The 21,095-nt window shown below is 39.5% G+C and overlaps 1 protein-coding gene across 5 annotated transcripts in view; it reads left to right on the forward strand.

The window, feature by feature from the left end:
• Positions 1-21,095, forward strand: part of TEAD1 (TEA domain transcription factor 1) — a 1,209,838-nt gene that overhangs the window by 1,002,182 nt on the left and 186,561 nt on the right. For all 5 annotated transcript variants that reach the window (XM_044058987.1, XM_044058991.1, XM_044058986.1 and 2 more), the window contains one exon: positions 8,647-8,708. In XM_044058987.1, coding sequence (XP_043914922.1) covers positions 8,647-8,708 — 62 coding nt within the window. The remainder of the gene's footprint in view (positions 1-8,646; positions 8,709-21,095) is intronic.

Raw genomic sequence — 21,095 nt, forward strand, 5'->3', positions numbered from 1 at the left:
ACAGTTTTGTACCTACCATAAATGTAGATGTTCGAGTGTACACCCTGCTGCAGTCCAGGTTACCCTCCCTCCATCCCCTCTGATCTAACTGGCTAAATCTCTACAATACCTTCCTGATGTATGTGCTTATAGCTGGAGGGATTTTGTGTTTGTGCTAAAATTTCTTAAATTGGTACTAATTACTGACCACCTTTTTGGGGGCACCTGACATCTGGGGCAAGAAAAACTGAAGAAAATGGCGTTGGATGCATTATATATACCCGTGGTGCACTGACGTCAGGGAAGAAGCGACAGCAACCGACGCCGAACCAAGACTTTGGAATTCCGGCCGACTGCGGGACCGCCTGACGACAGGATAACCCAAGTGTGATGACTGCAGCAGGGTGTACACTCGAACATCTACATTTATGGTAGGTACAAAACTGTACTTTATAATGTCATCCGTAACGATCTTTTAAGGAGGAAAAATGATGGCAGTGGTTTAATATTTCCCAACTAGCACATTTCCCCTTACAAAAAAAAAAAACAGCACAAAAATTCAGTTCAGCAGAGCTTCTTATTGCTTTCATGAAAAGAAACAAACAAATGTGTGTTTTTGTCTTATATATTCATCCTGATGACAGTACAGCTACTGTGGCAGATATCCTGCACTGGATAGCTGTAACAATTCCAAAAGAAAAAATACTGCTAGGTGATGTCAGTGACATAACCTCCAACTCCCCTTCATCTAGTGCAAACTTGTACAGTTTTACACAACTAATTAATAGCCCACACATTATAGCAAGGCATGAAATTCCTTGTTAGACTGGATCGTAGTATCAGATCCTAGCAAGTGTACCACCTCGGGTACAGTGTCGGACTCTCTTAGCCTGTGTACAATCAGACATCTTGCAGATCCACTTAAACCACGTGTTTATAAAACAGCACACATCCTGTCCAACAAACTGTTCATTACTACCCTATCATCTTTTTACTGGAATATCCTTAAAATCTTCCAGTTAGATGATGCTATAAAGGAACTTAAAAAAACTTTCCCAAATATCCTAGGTAGCTTTGCACCTACTAGACAGAAGAGACTAAAACAAATAATGCAATACGGCAAAGAATCAAATGCAAATACAGGATGGAGAAGAGCCCTGGAAAGAGTGGCAAAAGTAGAAAACAGAATATCTCTAAAACTTCAGAATGCACCACAGCCTTGCTAAAAAGCAAATAAATGAAGACAAAAAACTTATACTATAACAACTTTCAGAAGAATACTAAATACAACCCTAAAGAATTCTGTTCAGCCATTAAAGAAATCTTGCATTCCAGCTAAAAAAGTCATCCGTAACCCCTCTCACTATAACTCACCACTGGAAACTGCAATATAATTCGACACTTATAGGTCTAGATCCAGCCCCAGCCCTACTCAACAGCCACATACCACATCACATCCACTTTTACACTTATAGATCCAGTCCCAGCCCTACCCAACAGCCACATACCACATCACATCCACTTTTACACTTGTAGATCCAGCCCCAGCCGTACCCAGCAGCCACATACCACATCACATCCACTTTTACACTTATAGATCCAGTCCCAGCCCTACCCAACAGCCACATACCACATCACATCCACTTTTACACTTGTTGTAGATCCGGCCCCAGCCGTACCCAGCAGCCACATACCACATTGCATCCACTTTTACACTTATAGATCCAGTCCCAGCCCTACCAAACAGCCACATACCACATCACATCCACTTTTACACTTGTAGATCCAGCCCCACCCCTACCCAGCAGCCACATACCACATTGCATCCACTTTTACACTTATAGATCCAGTCTCAGCCCTAACAAACAGCCACATACCACATCACATCCACTTTTACACTTATAGATCCAGTCCCAGCCCTACCCAACAGCCACATACCACATCACATCTACTTTTACCATCAAACCTGTGCCCACATTCTGTATAAAGCTATTCGTAAACTCAAACCATGCTGTATATCAGCTGATGACCTTACAAGCGAGTACCTTAAAATAGCAGCTGATGGTATTGCCTGTCCTGTCTCAATCTTTATAAGTCAATCCAAGAAGCCTACATTCCCTTTTTTTTGGAAAAAATTAAACCTTATCCATCAACAGAAAGGAGAAAATTCAACAGACAAATTAACTTTAGACCTATAGCAGTCATATCCCCCCTCTCCAAAATACTTGAAAAATGTATTCAAAACCAATTGCTAAACTGCCTCCTGCAGGAAGAGCTGCTAACCCCACACAACACAGATTTTGTCCCACCCATAGTCCTAACACTGCACTTCTAACCTTTATTGATTCTGTCAATAAAGCTGCAGATAACCGCAAACTGGTCTCCTTATTTCTAGACTTGTCTAAAGCCTTTAACAGTTTGTCTCTGCAAACATTGTCCTGCTTGTGATTATCTCAACCCTGCCTTCTTTGATTTAACAACCTGTCCAGTAGGTATCAGTCAGTAAAATGGCACTCTACCATCTCTCTATACTTCCCAGTTACCATTGGTGTACCACAAGGCTGTATCATTGGTTCCCTTCATTTTTAACATTCTCACTCTCCACACATCTACACAACAGGCCTTCCTAATACAATATGTATATGACTCCACACTCATATGTACATATGACAACCTGACATCTCAAAAAAATTACTCAGGAATCTTTAACAGGCACTAAAACATGGCCTTGTAACCCCCCCCCCCCCCAAAAAAAAAAAACTATTACTTGTTTCTCCATATTCCTCTCTCATAAAAAAATTTGAAATCCTCTCTTAATAGTACAATCAATGAAGTTGCTTCTCATATCAAATTAATAAGGATGATGGTCTTAAATTTGACCTGCATGTACAAACTTTCATTAAAAAACCTCACCAGAAACTAGGGATGCTTTACAGAGAAGAAAGCTTGCTCACCAATGCATCTGAAACTACATTTGCCACTATTTCTCTTCTCACTACTTTACGGCACTCCCATTTTACTAACCTCTAGGCATCACAAAAATCAAAACTTGAACAATGTTATAGTAAAGTGGATACATTTACAGTAAATACTTTTTTTTAGAGTCAACTACAGTTTAGTGCTAAAAAGCTTACATTTGTTAGAACTTACCCCATCAACTAACATATACACAACTTCTTACCACCTATAAAATTATCCAACACCTTTCTGCTTATCCAGTAGTAAATACCCTTCTACACAACTATGTTCTTAATTGGTCATTGCAGTGCAGTGACCAAAAACTCCTCTCTTCACAAGTCTATGAAATCTGCTGGGCACTGTCTGTTACTCCTACCGTGTTGCTAAAGACCTGGAACTCCTTACATGATCGATCAGTTCAGTACCCTCCCTCTAGTGCTCTAAAGTTCAAGTGAAAAGGATTTTTGTTTTTTTACCAATTCTTTCTGTTATAATTATGTGCACGTCGTGTAAAGTGGACTTTCTTATTGTAAAATGTGTAGTTTTTACTACAGTTACTTTAGTGGGCCTATGCTTAAATTTAATAAACTACTTTATGCAGAGCAGTTGTTCTATTACTTCTTGATTTCATGTCATCCAGTCCCGCTTTCTGATGATATATTAGAGAGGAGAAACCATTTGTTATGGGTTGGTATGTTTTCCATAGTCTAGAGCAGATTTCATTGCAAAGTAACCAGAATGCAGCACAGTCAGTTGCTCATTCAGACAATAAGTCTATAAATAAACAGAGCTATATTCATGTGAAAGGCAACAAAAATAAAATGGAGCATGATAAGATTCCTAGTAATGTGTGTAGTGCTTGGCATACAGTGTAAAAAACAGATGTAAAACGAATAAGCCGTTGTCTACGCACATGGTAGCAACCCTGTTTTCCATTCTTTTAACTTACCTTTGCATGGCGTTTGTAATAAACCGTGTTCTGCCAATGGCTACAGAAAAATATGGTTTTAGGTTTGCTTTTGGTCTTGGGAACTTGTCAGCTTTTCCTTAACATGGTACATGTTCAGCTTCAATATTTATTTGATATTTCACTTTGGCTGCGTTTTCCAAACTATTCCTTGACCTTGAGTGCATTGCTGAAAGGTTTGCAGGCTCACATAGTGTTGGCTGTTGTTCGAGGTCTTTGGAGTCCAGTAGAGAAGCTTTCTTACATAATTGTTTAGAGCTGAATGCCATACTTTCAGCAGTACAAGCTCCTGAGTCTTTTCTGAAGTTTTCAGTTTCTGCTGTTAAGTTTATGCACTCGCACTGTGATGGGGTAGCTGAACAGACAGGTTGGCACTCTCACACGCATCTCTTCCTTTAATGAGTTCCATATTTCATCTAAGTGTCATGTCTTGATGGTAGTCCATATGCTGGTAGAGCCAGATGTCATGGCATTCACCCTAAACAATAGATCACCTCTTTGCTTTAGATATAACTATTTTTAGTGAGTGTTTAGATGGTACACATGGCATATGTGCATCAGTCTGGTGATTGTCAAGGATAAATACAGTCGTTTTCCGTTTCTGTTCCCTCCAGCACAGCAGGGGAGTATAGAGGCATCCAGCTTGTTCTCATTGAACTCAAGTGTGATATTTTTCACTCTCAGTGGTCCATGAATGCCTTTATTTCTATGTTCCTGTAAATTTACAGACATCAGTCTGTAAGTAACTTATGTAAATTAGGTCACTGTTTAAAAACTGACTCTGATTTTTTTTTTTTTTTTTTCCTTTCTAGTTGTCTAGCTGACAACACTTGCTGAGCGCTTTACTTACTTTTAAAGCTGGTAAAACATTGCAGCTTTTTTTTCCCTGTAACTAGTAGCACATGGAGTAGATAAAACTCCATGCACTGCAAAGAGATTTTGATAGGGTATCACCAATCATAACCCATTATTATGTGTTCTTAACATGGTTGCCAAGATTCACCTCTCAAACTTTGCTGTTGAGACAAATTTCTTGGTATCCATGACTAAACATATAGTAACATGGTTATGAGCCAAGACCCACTCATAACCATCTGTGTAGTGTATGATTATCCATTATTATGCCCCAATATCAGTTTAAAATATCGTACTTCAAGTCTAGCATGAGGCCTAATCTTAAAGATGCTTAACAGTTGTTTAGAACTCCCTGTGCTGTTAAGATCACATCTGGCATTAGATGCTTATTGCCGACTGTGCCAGCCAGTAAACAGTAGCAGCAGAATTTAAAGCAGCTTCTTTTTCTGCCTGTTGCTCAGAGAATTAGTCGGTCAAAACAAAACAAAAAAATGGATTTACATAGCAACTACTTCCCTCACTAAAGCCTTCACATCCCTCCAGCAAGACACTACATCCATCTTCAAGAAAGCAGCCTGTAACGCCATCAAAAGCGAGGTGCAAGCAAAGCTCAGAGAGATGCAAGACTCCTGGCTTAGCAGAAAGGCAGATGAGATCCAGAAGTACGCTGATAGCAACAACTCCAAGTGTTTCTATGATGCCCTGAAGACCATTACAGGCCACAGTCCTCTGGAGCATCACCACTGCTCAGTGCTGATGGGTCCGCCCTGCTTACTGACAAGAAAGCCGTCCTGGAAAGATGGGCTGAGCACTTCAACAATGTCCTGAATAGGCCTTCCTCTATCAATACTGAAGCCATTGATCACTTGCCGCAAGTCGCTATTAACACCTCCCTGGCAGAACCTCCAAAGGAATCCGAGGTTAAGGAAGCAATTAAGCTTCTCTTTAATAGTAAAGCACCAGACTCTGACTCCATTCCTGCTGAAATCTACAAGACAGGGGTCCAGTCTTGTTACAGAAGCACACCAAGCTCTTCCAGACCATGTGACAACAGGTAGTTATCCCTCAGGAGTTAAAGGATGCCTCCATCATCCATCTCTATAAGAGAAAGGGAAACAGGCATTCTTATGACAACCACAGAGGAATCTCTCTCCTGGTCATTGCAGGCAAAATCTTTGCCAGAGCCCTCCTCAACTGTCTCATTCAACACATGGAAGATGGACACCTGACAGAGAGTCAATGCGGCTTTAGAGAGGGCCAAGGGACACTGGACATGATATTTGCAGCATATCAAATTCAGAAGTGTCAGAAACAAAACAGGGATGTTTACACAACGTTCATGGTCCTGACCAAAGCCTTCGATGCAGTCAGTCATGAGGGGCTATAGCGGATCATGGAGAAGTTTGGCTGCCCAGGCAAATTCATCAGTATGGTGCACCAGTTCCATGATGGCATGCTTGCTCGAGTACTGGATGATGGAGATGATGGAGTCTCCTGTGATGCCTTCCCAGTCACCAACGAGTCGAGCAAGGCTCTGTATTGGCACCCATGCTGTTCAGCATGACATTCTTGGCCATGCTGGCAGATGGCTTCTGCAATGATGAAGAAACCAGCATCAAGGTTAGATACAGGACTGATGGCAGGCTCTTCAACCTGCGGAGGCTATAGGCCAAGACCAAGGTTGAAGAGGACTTTATACGCGATTTCCTATTTACAGATGACTGTGCACTTAGTGCTGTCACAAATGCCCAGATGCAGCAGAGTATGAACTGCTTTTCCACTGCCTGCAGAAACTTTGGCCTCACAATTAATTCCAAGAGCACTGCAGAAGACATATGCAGAACCAACTGTCACCGGTGAAGGTGAAATCTTGAAGGCTGTTGACAAGTTTACTTACCTCGGCAGCACACACATTCCAGATTTGTGAACATCAACAATGAGGTAGATAACATGCATCACCAAGGCAAGCTCCGCATATGGATGGTTGCAGGAGTCAGTCTGGGAGAGGAGAGGCAAACTGTCCACAAAGCTGAAGGTGTACAGGGCAGTCGTACTGCCCACACTACTGTATGCCTGTGAGACATGGACTGTGTATGAGCGTCATGCCAAAAAGCTGAATCGCTTCCATATGAACTGCTTAAGAAGGCTGCTGAAAATTACCTGGCAGGACAAAGTTCCAGACATAGTTGTCCTCTCTCAAGCTGGACTTCCAAGTATCTACACCCTGCTGAGAAGAGCCCAAGTCAGGTGGGCAAGCCACCTTGTACGTATGCGAGACACACGCCTCCCCAAGAGACCGTTTTATGTTGAACTTGCAGGAGGCAAATGCACACAAGGTGGGCAGAAAAAGCACTTCAAGGACACACTGAAAGTCTCTCTGAAGAGCATTGACCCGGCCTCCTGGGAAACCCTAGCGCAAGACCGCCCCGCCTGGCAAAGCTGCATCAGCAAAGGTGCTACTTCCTACGAGCAGAGGCACAGAGGAAGCATGAGCTGCGTAAATCCACAGACACCTCATTGCCAACCAACTCAAATGACCACTTGTGCCCAACGTGTGGCAGAGCTTATCAAGCCCGCATCAGACTAATCAGCTACAGACGGACGCACTGTACTCAGTCAACCTCCTTGACATGATGTCTTTGGTCATCGTCGATGATGACGGATGAACAGCAGCAACAACTTCCCTCACTAACAAAGCATATATCTTGCAGTCTGGCAGACTTTACCAACTCCATTACTGGCTAGCAAAAGCACATTCTGTTATTTTCTGTAACATGTAGTATATGTAGCAGATAAAGCTCCATGCGCTACAAAGAGTTATGATCAGATCTCAGATTGTAACTTAATGTTCTCTTCATGTATGTCGAGATTCACTCTCTTGGCATGCATGTGTCGAACATATAATAAGCATGTTACGATCAGAAACCCGAACATAATTCTGTTTATTGCCAGTCCTAGACACCCATCACCCTCTCCCCATGCTCCTCCTTTGTGGCACTCTGTCGGATATTTACTGAAGTCTGGATATACCATATCCACTGTCTTCCCTTTTTCTTTTTCATCTTTGTCTTATAAAGAAGTGTCAGTTTCATCCCGCAAAGTGTTCACATTTTGAAACCATACTGTTTATTTACTTTACTTGGCTTCCATGAATTTAAGTAGTACTGAATTTTCTAGTTCTTTGTTAGGAGAAGACTAGTGCATCACTTGCATGTTTCAACATCATTTGTATGGGCAGTGTCATTGTAGAGAGGAGTTCTGTGTCGGGTTTTTGCATGTGGTGTGCCTTTATAAAACCAAGTTTATTCAAGTTCCTGTGTCAAGTACAATTTTGATGTAGGGAAATATGAATCCATGTTCTGTACATAAAAAAAAAAACAGATGAAATAGTGTGGTATGCCATGGCTACTGTGTGTTACACCTATGCTTCTGTTGTCTGTCTGTCTGTAAACTTGTGTGTATAATCCTGATAAACATTTTGAAAGCACGAATAAGTGTTACAAGTGACTTGACTAATATTCAGTGTCAGTAATTATGCATTAATGTAAATCATTTACTTTGGAGCACATGTAGGGGCATGATCTGTAACAGTTATGCATTGATGATCTGTACCAGCTAAGCAATGCATGCCTTTCTGTATTAAAACTGCAAACAAAAAGTTAAGGTTTTTACAGTCTAGAGATTTTTGCTTTTCAGAAATATGTACGTCACCATTGTCTGACTGCATTTGGAGTTTCATTGTCCTTTATATGGGCAGAAATTAGAAGAAAATGTGAAATTTGGCAGTTTATAATTTTAGTTGTGAATAATGCATAGCATTTGCCATCATATGTTAGTTTGAAAAAGAAAGTCCATACATGTAGATTTTCTTTTTGTTTTTGTTGCAGTGTTAAACCCTTTGTCCAGCAAGCCTATCCAATTCAACCAGTAGTCGCATCACCCATTTCAGGTAATTTTATATTCTGAATACTACAATGTAGCCTTTTTACAACTAGTAAATGCAGAAAGAAGTCCATGAAGTTCTTGGATGTGCTTAGTGATAGTCAAGACTTGATGCTGTTCTAGAACAGTAATTTTGCCGCAATTAAGTTGATGGTTCCTTGAGCAAAAAGCATGGATTGTTGATTTTCAACAGAAACTGAAGAAAGTAATATTTACAAAAACATGATTTATATGTTACTATTTCTGAATTCTGTTGAACATCTTTTATGTTTTCAATGTCACTTGTTGAAGCTTTTATTGACTAGACTTGTGAAACAATACCTCAGTGGCTGTTCTAAATATTTCAGTAAAAACGACAACAATATGCAGGATTTCATACAAAATTGTATTGATAATGTAGTGCAATAATAAAAGGGGTTCTTTTAGATATGGTACAGCAGAGAAACATAATTATTTGATACTAGAAAATGACTGCTTTACCTGATTGTTATGTGATTTTCTCCTAGTTTAGAGAACTGAAAACAGTCCTGGAATGCAGCTAAAAAGGAATGTCCAGGCTGGAATAAATTAAGTTATTAGGTATAGGTCTGCTTTGAGATTGTTTCTTTGCTACATTTCAAGATCTGTGTAATACACTTTATGAACAAAATACACAAGGTAGATTCATAGTGGTTACTGTTAAGTATTTCCTGCAATGTATGTTGCACTCTGCCTTCCATATCTATGGTACATTGCATGTAGGACATGAAGTGACGAGTTCACATGGGTGAACAAAGTGGTTGAACTCCTGATGCTGCAATTAAACCACCATCCTCATCAAAAACAATAATCCCAGGTGATCACGATGTGGACTACAGCAAACAAAACAACCAAACAACTGATTTTATTTTTATTATTAAACAGAATGGTTTGCTTATGCACTAAGCTTCTGTGTCTGTGCCTCTGTTTGAAGCTTGCAATAGCTGTCCATAAAGCAATGAATCCTCCAGAAGTCCTGCCAGGATGTGGTGTTGCGGAAGAATCATGGTTTCATTGTAGAAGCTGTTTTTTATTTCATGCTATTCCAGTGTCCAGCTAACATAACATCCCTGAAGCTTATTGTTCTGCCAGAATTGAAAATATCCTGATTTAAAGGACCATTTTCCAAGTAGCATTTTCGTTTTTTGGGTGAGGCGCTCTTAGGCAAATGAGTATATGAATTCTGAATTTTGTTAAGCTGTCGCAAAGTTCAGCAGCTATAATTTTATATGAAAGTTGACAAAAACTGCTGTTTCTATGAAGTGTGTCTGGGAAAGCCTTAGATCAGTACCTTTGATAAAGATTTTCTGACTTGTCTCGAAGAAAAGTGTACTGAGAAAGACATTAGATGGGGAAAATTGATTCATTTCACTACAGTCAAATGTTTAGATGAATTTTTTGTATGTTTTTGTGGTCGACAGCAAAGTGTCTCCTTGACTCTTCAAAATCTCTGTTGCTTTCTTTCATATTCCATTTTAAACATTTATCATTTGTGCACAAGTTCATCTTACACTGATATCCGTTTAATTTTAGTGTAATCATTTGTTAACATGGTAAGTAGAATGGTTATCACAAATGCTTTTCAGCCATAACTTTGGACTGCAAGGGTAAGGATAAATAAAACATGTATTGTCACTTTAGAGTAGGCAGTTTTGAGAGGAGAGAGAGAAATCTGGAGTACCCATAGAACCCATGCTTACATTGGGAGAACAAGTAAACTCCACAGACATGTAGGGTAAAGCATTGCAATTGAATTTCCAGATCTTGAAACTGTAAGAGAGATTAACCACTGGGCCTCCCTGCTGCCCATGAAACAAAAAGTTTCTAAGTAGCATTTTCCATTTTTCAGGTGATACCGCTAAGCAAACAATCATAGAAATTTGAAATTTTATTAAATAGCCACAAAATTCAGCAACTCTGGTTGTTCAAGAAAATTTGGCTGAAATGTTGAAGAAGTTTGTACCAGAGTTTAATATTTACAGCAGTACCAGGTGTGTCTGAATAGTGTGGGTGTTCCAAGTCACTTCATGTTTTAGATTCATAGATGGTTATTAGGCTATGACCGAGGGTCCTTTCTAAGTCTAGCCAAATTTTCTCTAAAGAATAATGATGTCCGACATTGAGGGCCAGACATTTTTAAGCTACCTCTGTCCATAAAGGACATGGGTGCCAGGTTCAGTGTAAATTTCCTATTCCTCATCCACTGATCTAGATTGCACTTAAACTGGCACACATCTGTCTCTTTAGCATGTTCTCTTTAAGTTGCAAACCAAAATTCACATCACTAGACCTTGTATTTCTGGTACTGTTCAACTTAAGAATATGCAGGAAATTCATAAGTGTGGGGGTTTGTGGAGCTCTTGTAAGCCAGGCATAAATCACCTCTCAGCACTCTGTAGAGAACTGAGTGGACGGAAAGGTCTTTAAGGTGCACTGCATAAGTCAGGTTTGTTACACCTTGTATTCTTTTTGTAAGGAGCCTCTGAGGTTGCTCTAGTTGCTGTATATACTTAATCAGGTACATACCAAAGGGAGCATTGTACTCCATGATTGGTCTGGTAAGGGCAGTACAGTGGGAAATTGACCTCTTTGGACCTAGATGCCATGCCCTTACTTACAAGCTGCTCAAAACAAAAGGATTTCCTCACCACTGTGTCCATGTCATAGTTGAAGATAAGGCTACTGTCTACGTGCTCCCAAATCCCTGACCACTGGGTTGGCTCTTAGGGCATATTATCAGCATCTTAATTAGCCGCAATGGTTGACTTCACAAAGGGTACAATTATGCATTTCTTAGTATTGAGCTTAAGACCATGCCTTTGACACCATTTGTTAGTCAGAGATAGGCCGGCTTGAAGGATGCTAGTGTCTGCAGGGGAGTTGATAACCCCCAGCTTGCAATTATTTGCAAACTTAGTCAGCCATAAATCTTCAGCATTTGCCTCCATTTCAGAGAAATAGAGGCCAAAAAGGAGTAGACCCAGTACAGAACCCTGGGGGACTCTGCTAGAGACTGACTTCGTGGTGGAGGTGGCCTCACCTATTTTGACCTCCTGGGTCCTATCAGTGAGCCAGCTGGCCATCCATTGGGTGGTAAGAGCTTATACGTAAATTACTGAATTTTTCTGTAATGCCTAATTGAGGTATTGTATAAAAAGCCTTGGCCAGGTCAATGTAAGCTGTGTGCATAGTTTTACCTTCTTCCAATGCTTTGATGGCCCTCTCAAAAAAGTCCACCATATTTAATAGGCATAATCTTCCTTTAACAAAGCCGAACTGTAATAGGTCCAGCATTTTCAGGTAGATTATGTTCTCATTTGTCATGTGGATGGTCACACTTGTAGGCCTGTAATTACCTAGATTAGTGGTTGAACCTGCTTTGTGCATGTGAATAACTGCAGCCATCTTTGATTACTTGGGCACAAAACCTGACTGTAGGCTCCAGCTGAAAAGTGATTCAAGTGGACCAGTGAGGTTATGTTTCATGGTATTAATTAAGCATCCTGGGATGTTATTGGGACCCATTGATGCAGTGCCTTTGGCCTTGAAAAATGCATTGATGACCTGTTCCCTAGTAATGGAGGGGAGATTGTCTTATGCAGTGTTTCCTTTGGACCATCAGGGGTGAGTGGGGGGAGAAGTTTGAGCTGAGCCTGTCAGCCAAATGGTTAGCAATGGCCTCTGGTTCAGTGTTGTTGATGCCATTTACAGTAAGTTCTCTGCATTGTTGTATATTTCCTGTGAGGTTATGGACATAGCTGTAGAAAGCTTTGTGGTTGTACTTTGCCTGAGAAGCTATTTTTTCATCAAATTTAATCTTTGAAGTATTAATTAACCATCTTAGCTGCCTGTTTGGATTGGTCGGGGGGTGAGGGGAGGCGGGGCTTTTGTACATATGGCTTTGCTCCTAATATGCTTGGCCAAGATTTTTTTTTCTTTTTTTGTATAACTGATTGATTGATATTGTGATTCCACCAGAGTGGCTTGTCTTTTGAGTTTGTCTATTCTTAATATGAGTGGGCACAGTTCACTTTGTACAACTATCAATATGTCTGTACAGAGATTTTGCAAATAGCTCAGTGTATGCTATGGTGTTTACTGAGTTTGGGGGTGTTTGGTATTTAGGCAGGATGTCGCTTAGTAGAGAGAGATTAGCCTTGGAATACTTCCTAAAAGTTTTTGGTTTTGCTGAATCCCTGGATTTAATTTTTATTTCAAGCAAGTACTGCCTTATGATTTGATCTGATGAGCAAAGACATTACATGGAGTGAGGAATATTACCCCCCCCCCCATATTTTTGAGTACAAGGTCAAGGATGTTTGTACCCCGGTAGGAGACTGGACCAACTGTTCTAGTATGTTAGTATTAGCAAAGTATAGGAATCACTGGGCTTGTGCATTAGAAGTCGTGTAGGATTCCTAATCTGTAGAGGGGTAGTTGAGATCCGCCATGATTATTGTATTGAGATGAACAGTGAGGGACTGTAGTGCATTGTGATAGCTAGTATGGGTTTCCTGGGACATGGCGGTGGACTGGTTGCAAGGATATAGTAGGAGACCCTGTTTACGGTGAGATGCACATATGAGTTCCAGTGGGTCGTGCACTTTAACTAGTCTGGATGCGAGGTTGGCTGTGAGACTTCTCCACCTTTAGTTCACTCCCATGCAGTAGCTGGTCTAAAGGTCTGAAAGTCTTTATAACCTTACACTGCTGGGGTATTTCCACAACTTTAAACTATGTTTCTGTTGCACACATGTCTCCACTCTCTAGGGAGAGGAAGGCTTTCAGGGAGTGGAGTTTCTTGTTAAGACTTCTAGCATTGAACAGTACCACCTTCAGATATTCCTTCCCAGGTCCAATTAAGTTGGGAGGTTTATCAGTTTGTCATTACCTTAAAAATGCCATATGGAGGTGGAAGAGCTCGTTGCTAGTATCTGAAAGCCTAGAGAGGATAAATGCAGACCATTCCTGGCAAAGCAGTGTAGTCTGCCAACCATGTCCTCTCAAGTTGTCAAATATTGTACCCCATTGGACTGACACTAGAAGCTAAGCCATTTGTTAAAATCAATCACTTTCTGTTCGAAACATGGCATCATCTTTGGAGAAGGTAGTATGCTGCTCAGTGATAGGCTCATACCTGCCTGAGACACGTAATCAGCAAGCTTGATCATGTCTTGCTTCATGTAATCAAGGGAGTTGCATGTCAGGTCATTAAAACCCACATGGGCTGTGACAGTCGTACTGGTACCTGTGGTTCAAAAAAGGTCAACAAGTGCAGGTATTCAAAACAGAAACACTCAATTAATGCAGCTGTGACAAAAACAATGCTAGAAACAAGTACTGAAACAGTGGATATGGTAATGCAAGTCTTAGCATTTGTAAAGTTTACCCCAAGCCAGCAACACTGTTCTTTTCAAGTAGCATGGTTGTCAAATGCCCCAGGCACAGAGATTCAAATTTTTAAACAAGTTAGCCCTCTAGCCAACCAAATAGAGGTACAATAAGACTTGCAGCAATTTCCAGCTCAGAAGGGTATAGGCTAACCTATCTTCCCACAAGAGTGTAGACCACAAGTCTTCCTAATGTAAAATTACTGTTTTGGAGCTCACATGCTTAAACCAGAACACAGACACACAGAATAACAAGCACAATAAGCTTTCATCAGCAAGTCCCAGCTCAGAAAGGTGGAGGTAACCCACTCCTCCCACAACAGTGTAAACCACAAACCTAAAATTACTGGTCTGGAGCTCCAGCACCTAAACCAAAGTTAAGGCATTTTTAGAATAACCGATGCAATACGCCTTCAACCAGCAATTCCCAGTTCATAAGTGTGTAATCTACATCACCTGACAGAAGAATGTAGACCACACCTTTCTTATGTAAGATAACATGTTTGGAGCTCAAGTGCCTAAATCAGAACCAAAAGGTTTAGAACAGCAGTTACAATGTAGTCAGGCTACTAACAAGCAGTACAAATGCAGCAGATTTAATGCAGCTGAACACTAAGCTAAATAAAGTAGGAAGAAGCACAAATACAGTTAAAGCAGCAGAATAAAGTACATATTTTAGTAAGTGGGAAGGTAGGAAACAAAAGATAATTCAAGTTTATCTCTGTGTCAGTAGAATGAGCTGATGAAATGAGACTGGGAGGAGTGACTTATAATAGGGGCAGGCAACTCAAAAGTCACCAAGTTTAAAAGCACAATAACAGTGGGGCAGGTGACTTGGAAAAAATTAAATAGAGATAAGCAATAGTCAGGCAGAGAACAGCAAGTTAAACAAACACTACAGCTAAATAAGTATGCCTCTAAATATTTGTAGTTAAATGCGGAACACTGTTTCTCAGCTCCTCCCACTAATTCGCTGGATGTTATTCACTGTCTGCAAAAAAATGTTTTCTAACTGACCCTAGCCAAGACCTCTTAAAACTCCAAAAAGAACAAAAACTTAAAACAAAACAAAATAGAACATAAGAAAAAGATAAAAAGTAGCCAAACTTTAAATGAATAACTCCAATCCAAAGTCAAATGCGCCAGAGATCAATAATAGCCAAGCAGAGAACAGCAAGTCAGACAAGGCCTACAGCTAAATAAAGATGCCAGTAAGTATGTGTAGTTAAATGAGGAATGCTGTTTCTCAACTCCTCCTACTAATTGGCTTAAAACTCCAAACATAGCAAAAAATGTAAAACAAAGTGCAGTGTGAGAAAAAGGCAAAAAAGAAGTAACCAAACCTTAAATTAGTAACTTCAATCCAAAATCAAATGCAAAGATCAGCAATAATCAGGCAGAGAACAGCAAGTCAGACAAGCCATGCAGCTTAAATTGTCGCTGATGATGCAGTTGAGGTATTAATTTTTTAACTAAGTCTGATTTAGACCCTATTAAATTCAAGTGTCAGCAATACTGTGAGTCTGAAAAGAACTTCCTATATACCTGACGTTTATTATTTTACTAGCAAGCATGGCCCACAAGGGTACGTTGACGCACATGATCACGTGTTTAGTGATTTGCCTGTTTTCCTTTTGAGAGAAGCACAGTGCATTGGAAAAGTATTTGCCCCTTCCTGATTTCTTATTTCTTTGCATGTTTGTCACACTTAAATGTTTCAGATCATCAAACAAATACATATTTTAGACAAAGATAACCCAAGTAAACACAAAATGCAATTTTTAAATGATGATTTCATTTATTAAGGGAAAAAAAACTATCCAAAACTACATGGGCCTATGTGAAAATAGTAATTGCCCTCTAAACCTTATAACTGGCTGTGCCCACCCTTAGCAGCAGCAGCTGCAATCAAGCATTTGCGATAACTGGCAATGAATCTTTCACATCACTGTTGAGGAATTTTGGCCCATTCTTCTTTGCAGAATAGTTTTAATTCAGTCATATTGGAGGGTTTCCAAGCATGAATCACCTTTTTAAGGCCATGCCATAGCATCTCAATTGGATTCAAGTCCGAACTTTGACTAGGCCACTCCAAAACCTTCATTTTGTTTTTTTAAGCCATTCAGAGGTGGACTTGCTGGTGTGTTTTGGATCATTGTCCTGCTGCAGAACCCAGTTGCGCTTCAGCTTGAGGTCACAAACTGATTGCCAGACATTCTCCTTCTGGATTTTTTGGTAGAGAGCAGAATTCATGGTTCCATCAATCACAGCAAGTCATCCAGGTCCAGAAGCAGCAAAGCAGCCCCAGACCATCACACTACCACCACCATGTTTGACTGTTGGCATGATGTTCTTTTTCTGAAATGCTGTTACTTTTACGCCAGATGTAACGGGATGCACACCTCCCAAAAAGTTCATCTTTTGTTTCGTAAGTCCACAGAATATTTTCCCAAAAGTCTTGGGGGACATCAAGATGTTTTTTGGCAAAAGTGAGACGAGCCTTTATGTTCTTTTTGGTCAGCAGTGTGGTTTTCGCCTTGGAACTCTGCCATGCATGCTATTTTTGCCCAGTCTCTTTCTTATGGTTGAGTCATGAACACTGACCTTAACTGTGGCAAGTGAAGCCTGCAGTTCTCTAGTTGTTGTTCTGGGTTCTTTTGTGACCTCTTGGATGAGTCGTCGTTGCGCTCTTGGGGTAGTTTTTGTAGGCCGGCCACTTCTGGGAAGGTTCACAACTGTTCCATGTTTTCTCCATTTGTGGATAATGGCTCTCACCATGGTTTGCTGGAGTCCCAAAGCTTTAGAAATGGCTTTGTAACCTTATCCAGACTGCTAGATGTCAGTTATTTTTTTCTCATCTGTTCTGGAATTTCTTAAGATCGTGGCATGATGTCTTCCTTTTTGGGATCTTTTGGCCTACTTCACTTTGTCTGACAGGTTCTATTTAAGTGATCTCTTGATTCAACAGGTCTGGCAGTAATCAGGCCTGGGTGTGGCTAGATAATTGAACTCAGCTTTCCCAAAAATGTGATTAACCACAGTTACTTCATGATTTAGCAAGGGGGGCAATTACTTTTTCATATAGGGCCATGTAGTTTTGGATAGTTTTTTTTCCTTAATAAATGAAGTCATCACTTAAAAACTCCATTTTGTGTTTACTTGGGTTAACTTTGTCAAATATTTAAATTTGTTGGATGATCTGAAACATTTAAGTGTGACAAACATGCAAAGAAATAAGAAATCAGGAAGGGGGCAAATACTTTTTCATTGCACTGTACTTTTGTGTGCTAAAACAGAGTGAAAAGTAAACTATTTTCAAAACTGGATGTAAGATTGGAAACATGAATGTCTATAGACCAGCAGCAGAGTTAGCCAGTATTAAAATAAAAGTTTCCTGAAGATGTGGCTGCGTACAAATTTTAAATGAATTATGGTAGCTGTGTGCAAACTCCAGTGTAAAATCAAGGTATAATCTGAATAAATACAATTAATGTGACAAGAAAAAACATATTCAGTAATGCAAGAGAATAATGAGTCAGTTAAAAATAAAAGGTGTTCAGGTGAATAGGTGTATTATATTCTAGTTGTGGCTATCAACATGGCAAAAAGCCATACCCAACTCATAACAGAGTGTCATAAATGTGGTCAAACTGGTCATTTATCTTAATTATGCAACTCTAAAGGAAAGGCCCAAAAGCCTATTTTGCAAGTAGTTGAATCAAACTGGTGGCAATGCAGATGTCAGTGTGACTAGTACCATGCTTAATCCATGTACCAAAAGCAATAATGTTTATAGGTGTATTTAACTTGTGTTGAGACTGTGAGCAAGATTTCTGCATTGAGCTGAGGTGTGAAAAAATTTGCCTATTTAAAAAATTACTTCACTGAAAAACTGCGTAAATTTTTCATTTTTAAACTAGATGCTTATGTCAAGTATAATGTTATAATTTGGAGCTCATTCATATAGGTGGATTTGAGTAAGTCACTTAATATTTAAAGCTTTATAATATACTTTGAGCAAGTACTAAAGCAGTTGAGACAAATAATATTGTAGTTTGTATTAAAAAATGGTAATATAGTTTGATGGTTTCATGTCATGATAGATTAGCAACCTTGTATTGTATGCCAGTCTGCATGTGAATTGATGGTCATGATTCTGCAGATTAGCAACATGTAGGTTACTGATCAGTACACTGCAGGGAATATTGCAGTCAAAGGCACTGATCCCCACTTTTGCAGAAGGCAATTCAGTCACAAAGTACATGATTTGCATGTTTGCAGGGTCACTAATTTGGATATTTATGCAGCGGTGGGTAAAGTTGATACTGTGCAATAAAAAGTACTTTGCAGTAATGTAAAATGACAAACCACTAACAGCAACTGTCTTAAAATTCTTTCAGCTGAACTCTGTGAGTAGTACTGATTTGCTGTGAGGTGTAGGTTCTACACCAGCACAGTGCAAAATAAAAATAAAACTTGAGATGCCATCTGTTACTTATGTGCCCAGAAAAGCACCATTAGTACTAAGGCAAAACATTACCAAGGAAGTTCAATACATGGAAGATGGGTGCTGGGGGCATAATAGCCAAATAGACCTACACCACAGGCCAGAAGTATTGTGACCTGCAATCAAATCTGCTAAAATTAGAATCTGTATTGACCAACAAGTACTTTTTCAAAATTTACAATGTTCCAAAGTGTAGATCACATGAATCCTAAAGTCATTAAAAATATAAACAAAAGTTATATATGCTAAAGTATTTGATCTGAGATTCCCTGGAGCTACAACTTTTGTTAGGTCCTCCAGAATATAAAAGCAAACAAAAAATGATTTTCAGCATCATCACCTTTAAACAGAACAGTAATATACCAATAGCACCAAGAACTTGTAAACTGAAGATGACAGGAACAAGCAGAATAAAGTTCTAAGTTGTGGATCATTTGAGAAATGTTCATTGAGTAGTAACACCCTTCTTTTATATATAGTAAACTCTCAGTTAACTGGCACCCATGGGGATTGGTAGATGCCGAATAACTGTAATGTCTGGTTGCTTGAGAGTTTCTGTTAAAAATAGACCTGACTAATACTGTGTCCTGTACTATTTGTTTGGTTTGACTTGTTCTCAAGTTGGGGAGAAAGGGAATTTATTCCTGTCTTCCTTTTTTAAAACTCTAAAAATGTAAGGTACATTTCTGCAGGGGAAAACAAAGTGCAACACATGAAAATTGTTCTGTATTTCTTTGATATTTTTCTGCTGGTTGCTTGAGAGTGCCGGTTGCTTGAGTTCCGGTTAACTGAGAGTTTACTGCATTATTTTGCAGCTCTTTCTCAAATCTAGAAGTTATAACTAGAGTAATATATGAACGTCAATCTATATATAATGATGTATGTTCATTGAAGGTTACCATGGATGTAGCTTGGCTTCACTAAGCCCATATTCCAGCCGGTTTCACTGCATGCCATTTACAGCACCTCTATTAATTGCCAACATTCCAACAGACCAGACAACCTGCATCCCCCCAGGATAAGTGAGTTATTAGTAGCTTTTGTTCCCACCCATGGTCCTGCAGCTTCCAGGTTAGTAGTTGAGCTTGTGAGTTATAGGTTGTATTCAGGGCTTTGTCCCTCTAAGTCAAGAATCTGGCCTTCAACATAAGATAGTTTTTGTTGAGAGTCACTAAGAATGTGAAGGAATGGTTTAAATAAAATACATTGCTCTTTAACTGGGATGTGCCCTTATGGGGCACAGCCATAATTTTTTTTTAGACAGACAGGAGCTCAGCTTTGGTTGTGTGGCTCATTCCATCAGTTATGCAAAAGCCATTTGTAAGCTACAGGGCTGAAACACAGGTCTCTAGGATATTGGTTTGACATTCATTATTGTAAAGTGTAGGTTGTACTTTGTGTGTGTGTGCACATATCTAGATATATATATATATATATATATATATATATATATATATATATAGATGTCTATAGATATCTATCTATATACACACACATATATATATATATATATATATATATATATATATATATATATATATATATATATATATATATATAGATAGATAGATATATAGGAGCGCTATAAAATCCTGAAAGCCCAAAATCCTGAAAGTTCAAAATCAGGAAAACACACAAGTACATACAGAAACATATTGCCCTTCAACTATATGCAGAGGGGCTGTGCCCCCCACACCCCCTGCTGTTTAAATATATCACCTCTGAGATTGCACTTCACTACACTAAGTGCAATCTTGGAGTTGATGTATTTAAGTAGCATGGGGTGGGGGGCCACAGCCCCCCACATTGGGGGTGCAGGGAAGCTTGCCCCCCTCTTATACTTGGAGAACAGTAATATAGTTTGTGTTTTATTTGTTTCTGTATGTACTTGTGCTGGAATACAGCGAGTATTGGTATCCTGTGTGTTTTCAGGATTTTGAGTTTTCAGTATTTTGAACTTTCAGGATTTTGGTCTTAAGGATTTTAGGCTTTCAGGATTCTGTAGCGCTCCCATAGATATATATATATATATATATATATCTGTATGGGTCCTGGTCTTGTAATCGAAAGTATGTTTCATCGAGGTGTACATGATCAAGCTCACTTTCGCAAAAGTGCATTTTGTCTAAAATGCACTTTCGCTGAAAGGTAACTAAGCAAACAGTTTGCATGTAGATTTAGTTGTACATCAACTGTACTGTTGATTGTACAACTAAGCAAACTGTTGCTTAGGTCACGGCACAGCGGGGATAAAGGAATATTCCCTTTTCCCCACTGTAGTGCGATCTCGGAGTGAGAATATTAAAGTAGGGTGGGTGTGCAGGGGGACTTGCCCCCCTGCATAAATGTGAGTACTATTTTTATTTTTTTTTATTTTTGTTTGGTGTGTTTTTTTGCGAAAGTGCATTTTTCGATGGATCAACACAAATAAATAAATATATATATATATATATATATATATATATATATATATATATAT

The sequence above is a fragment of the Protopterus annectens genome, chromosome 17.part0, assembly GCF_019279795.1.
Source record: "Protopterus annectens isolate FY-2018-M chromosome 17.part0, PAN1.0, whole genome shotgun sequence".
In the NCBI taxonomy this organism is placed as follows: domain Eukaryota; kingdom Metazoa; phylum Chordata; order Ceratodontiformes; family Protopteridae; genus Protopterus; species Protopterus annectens.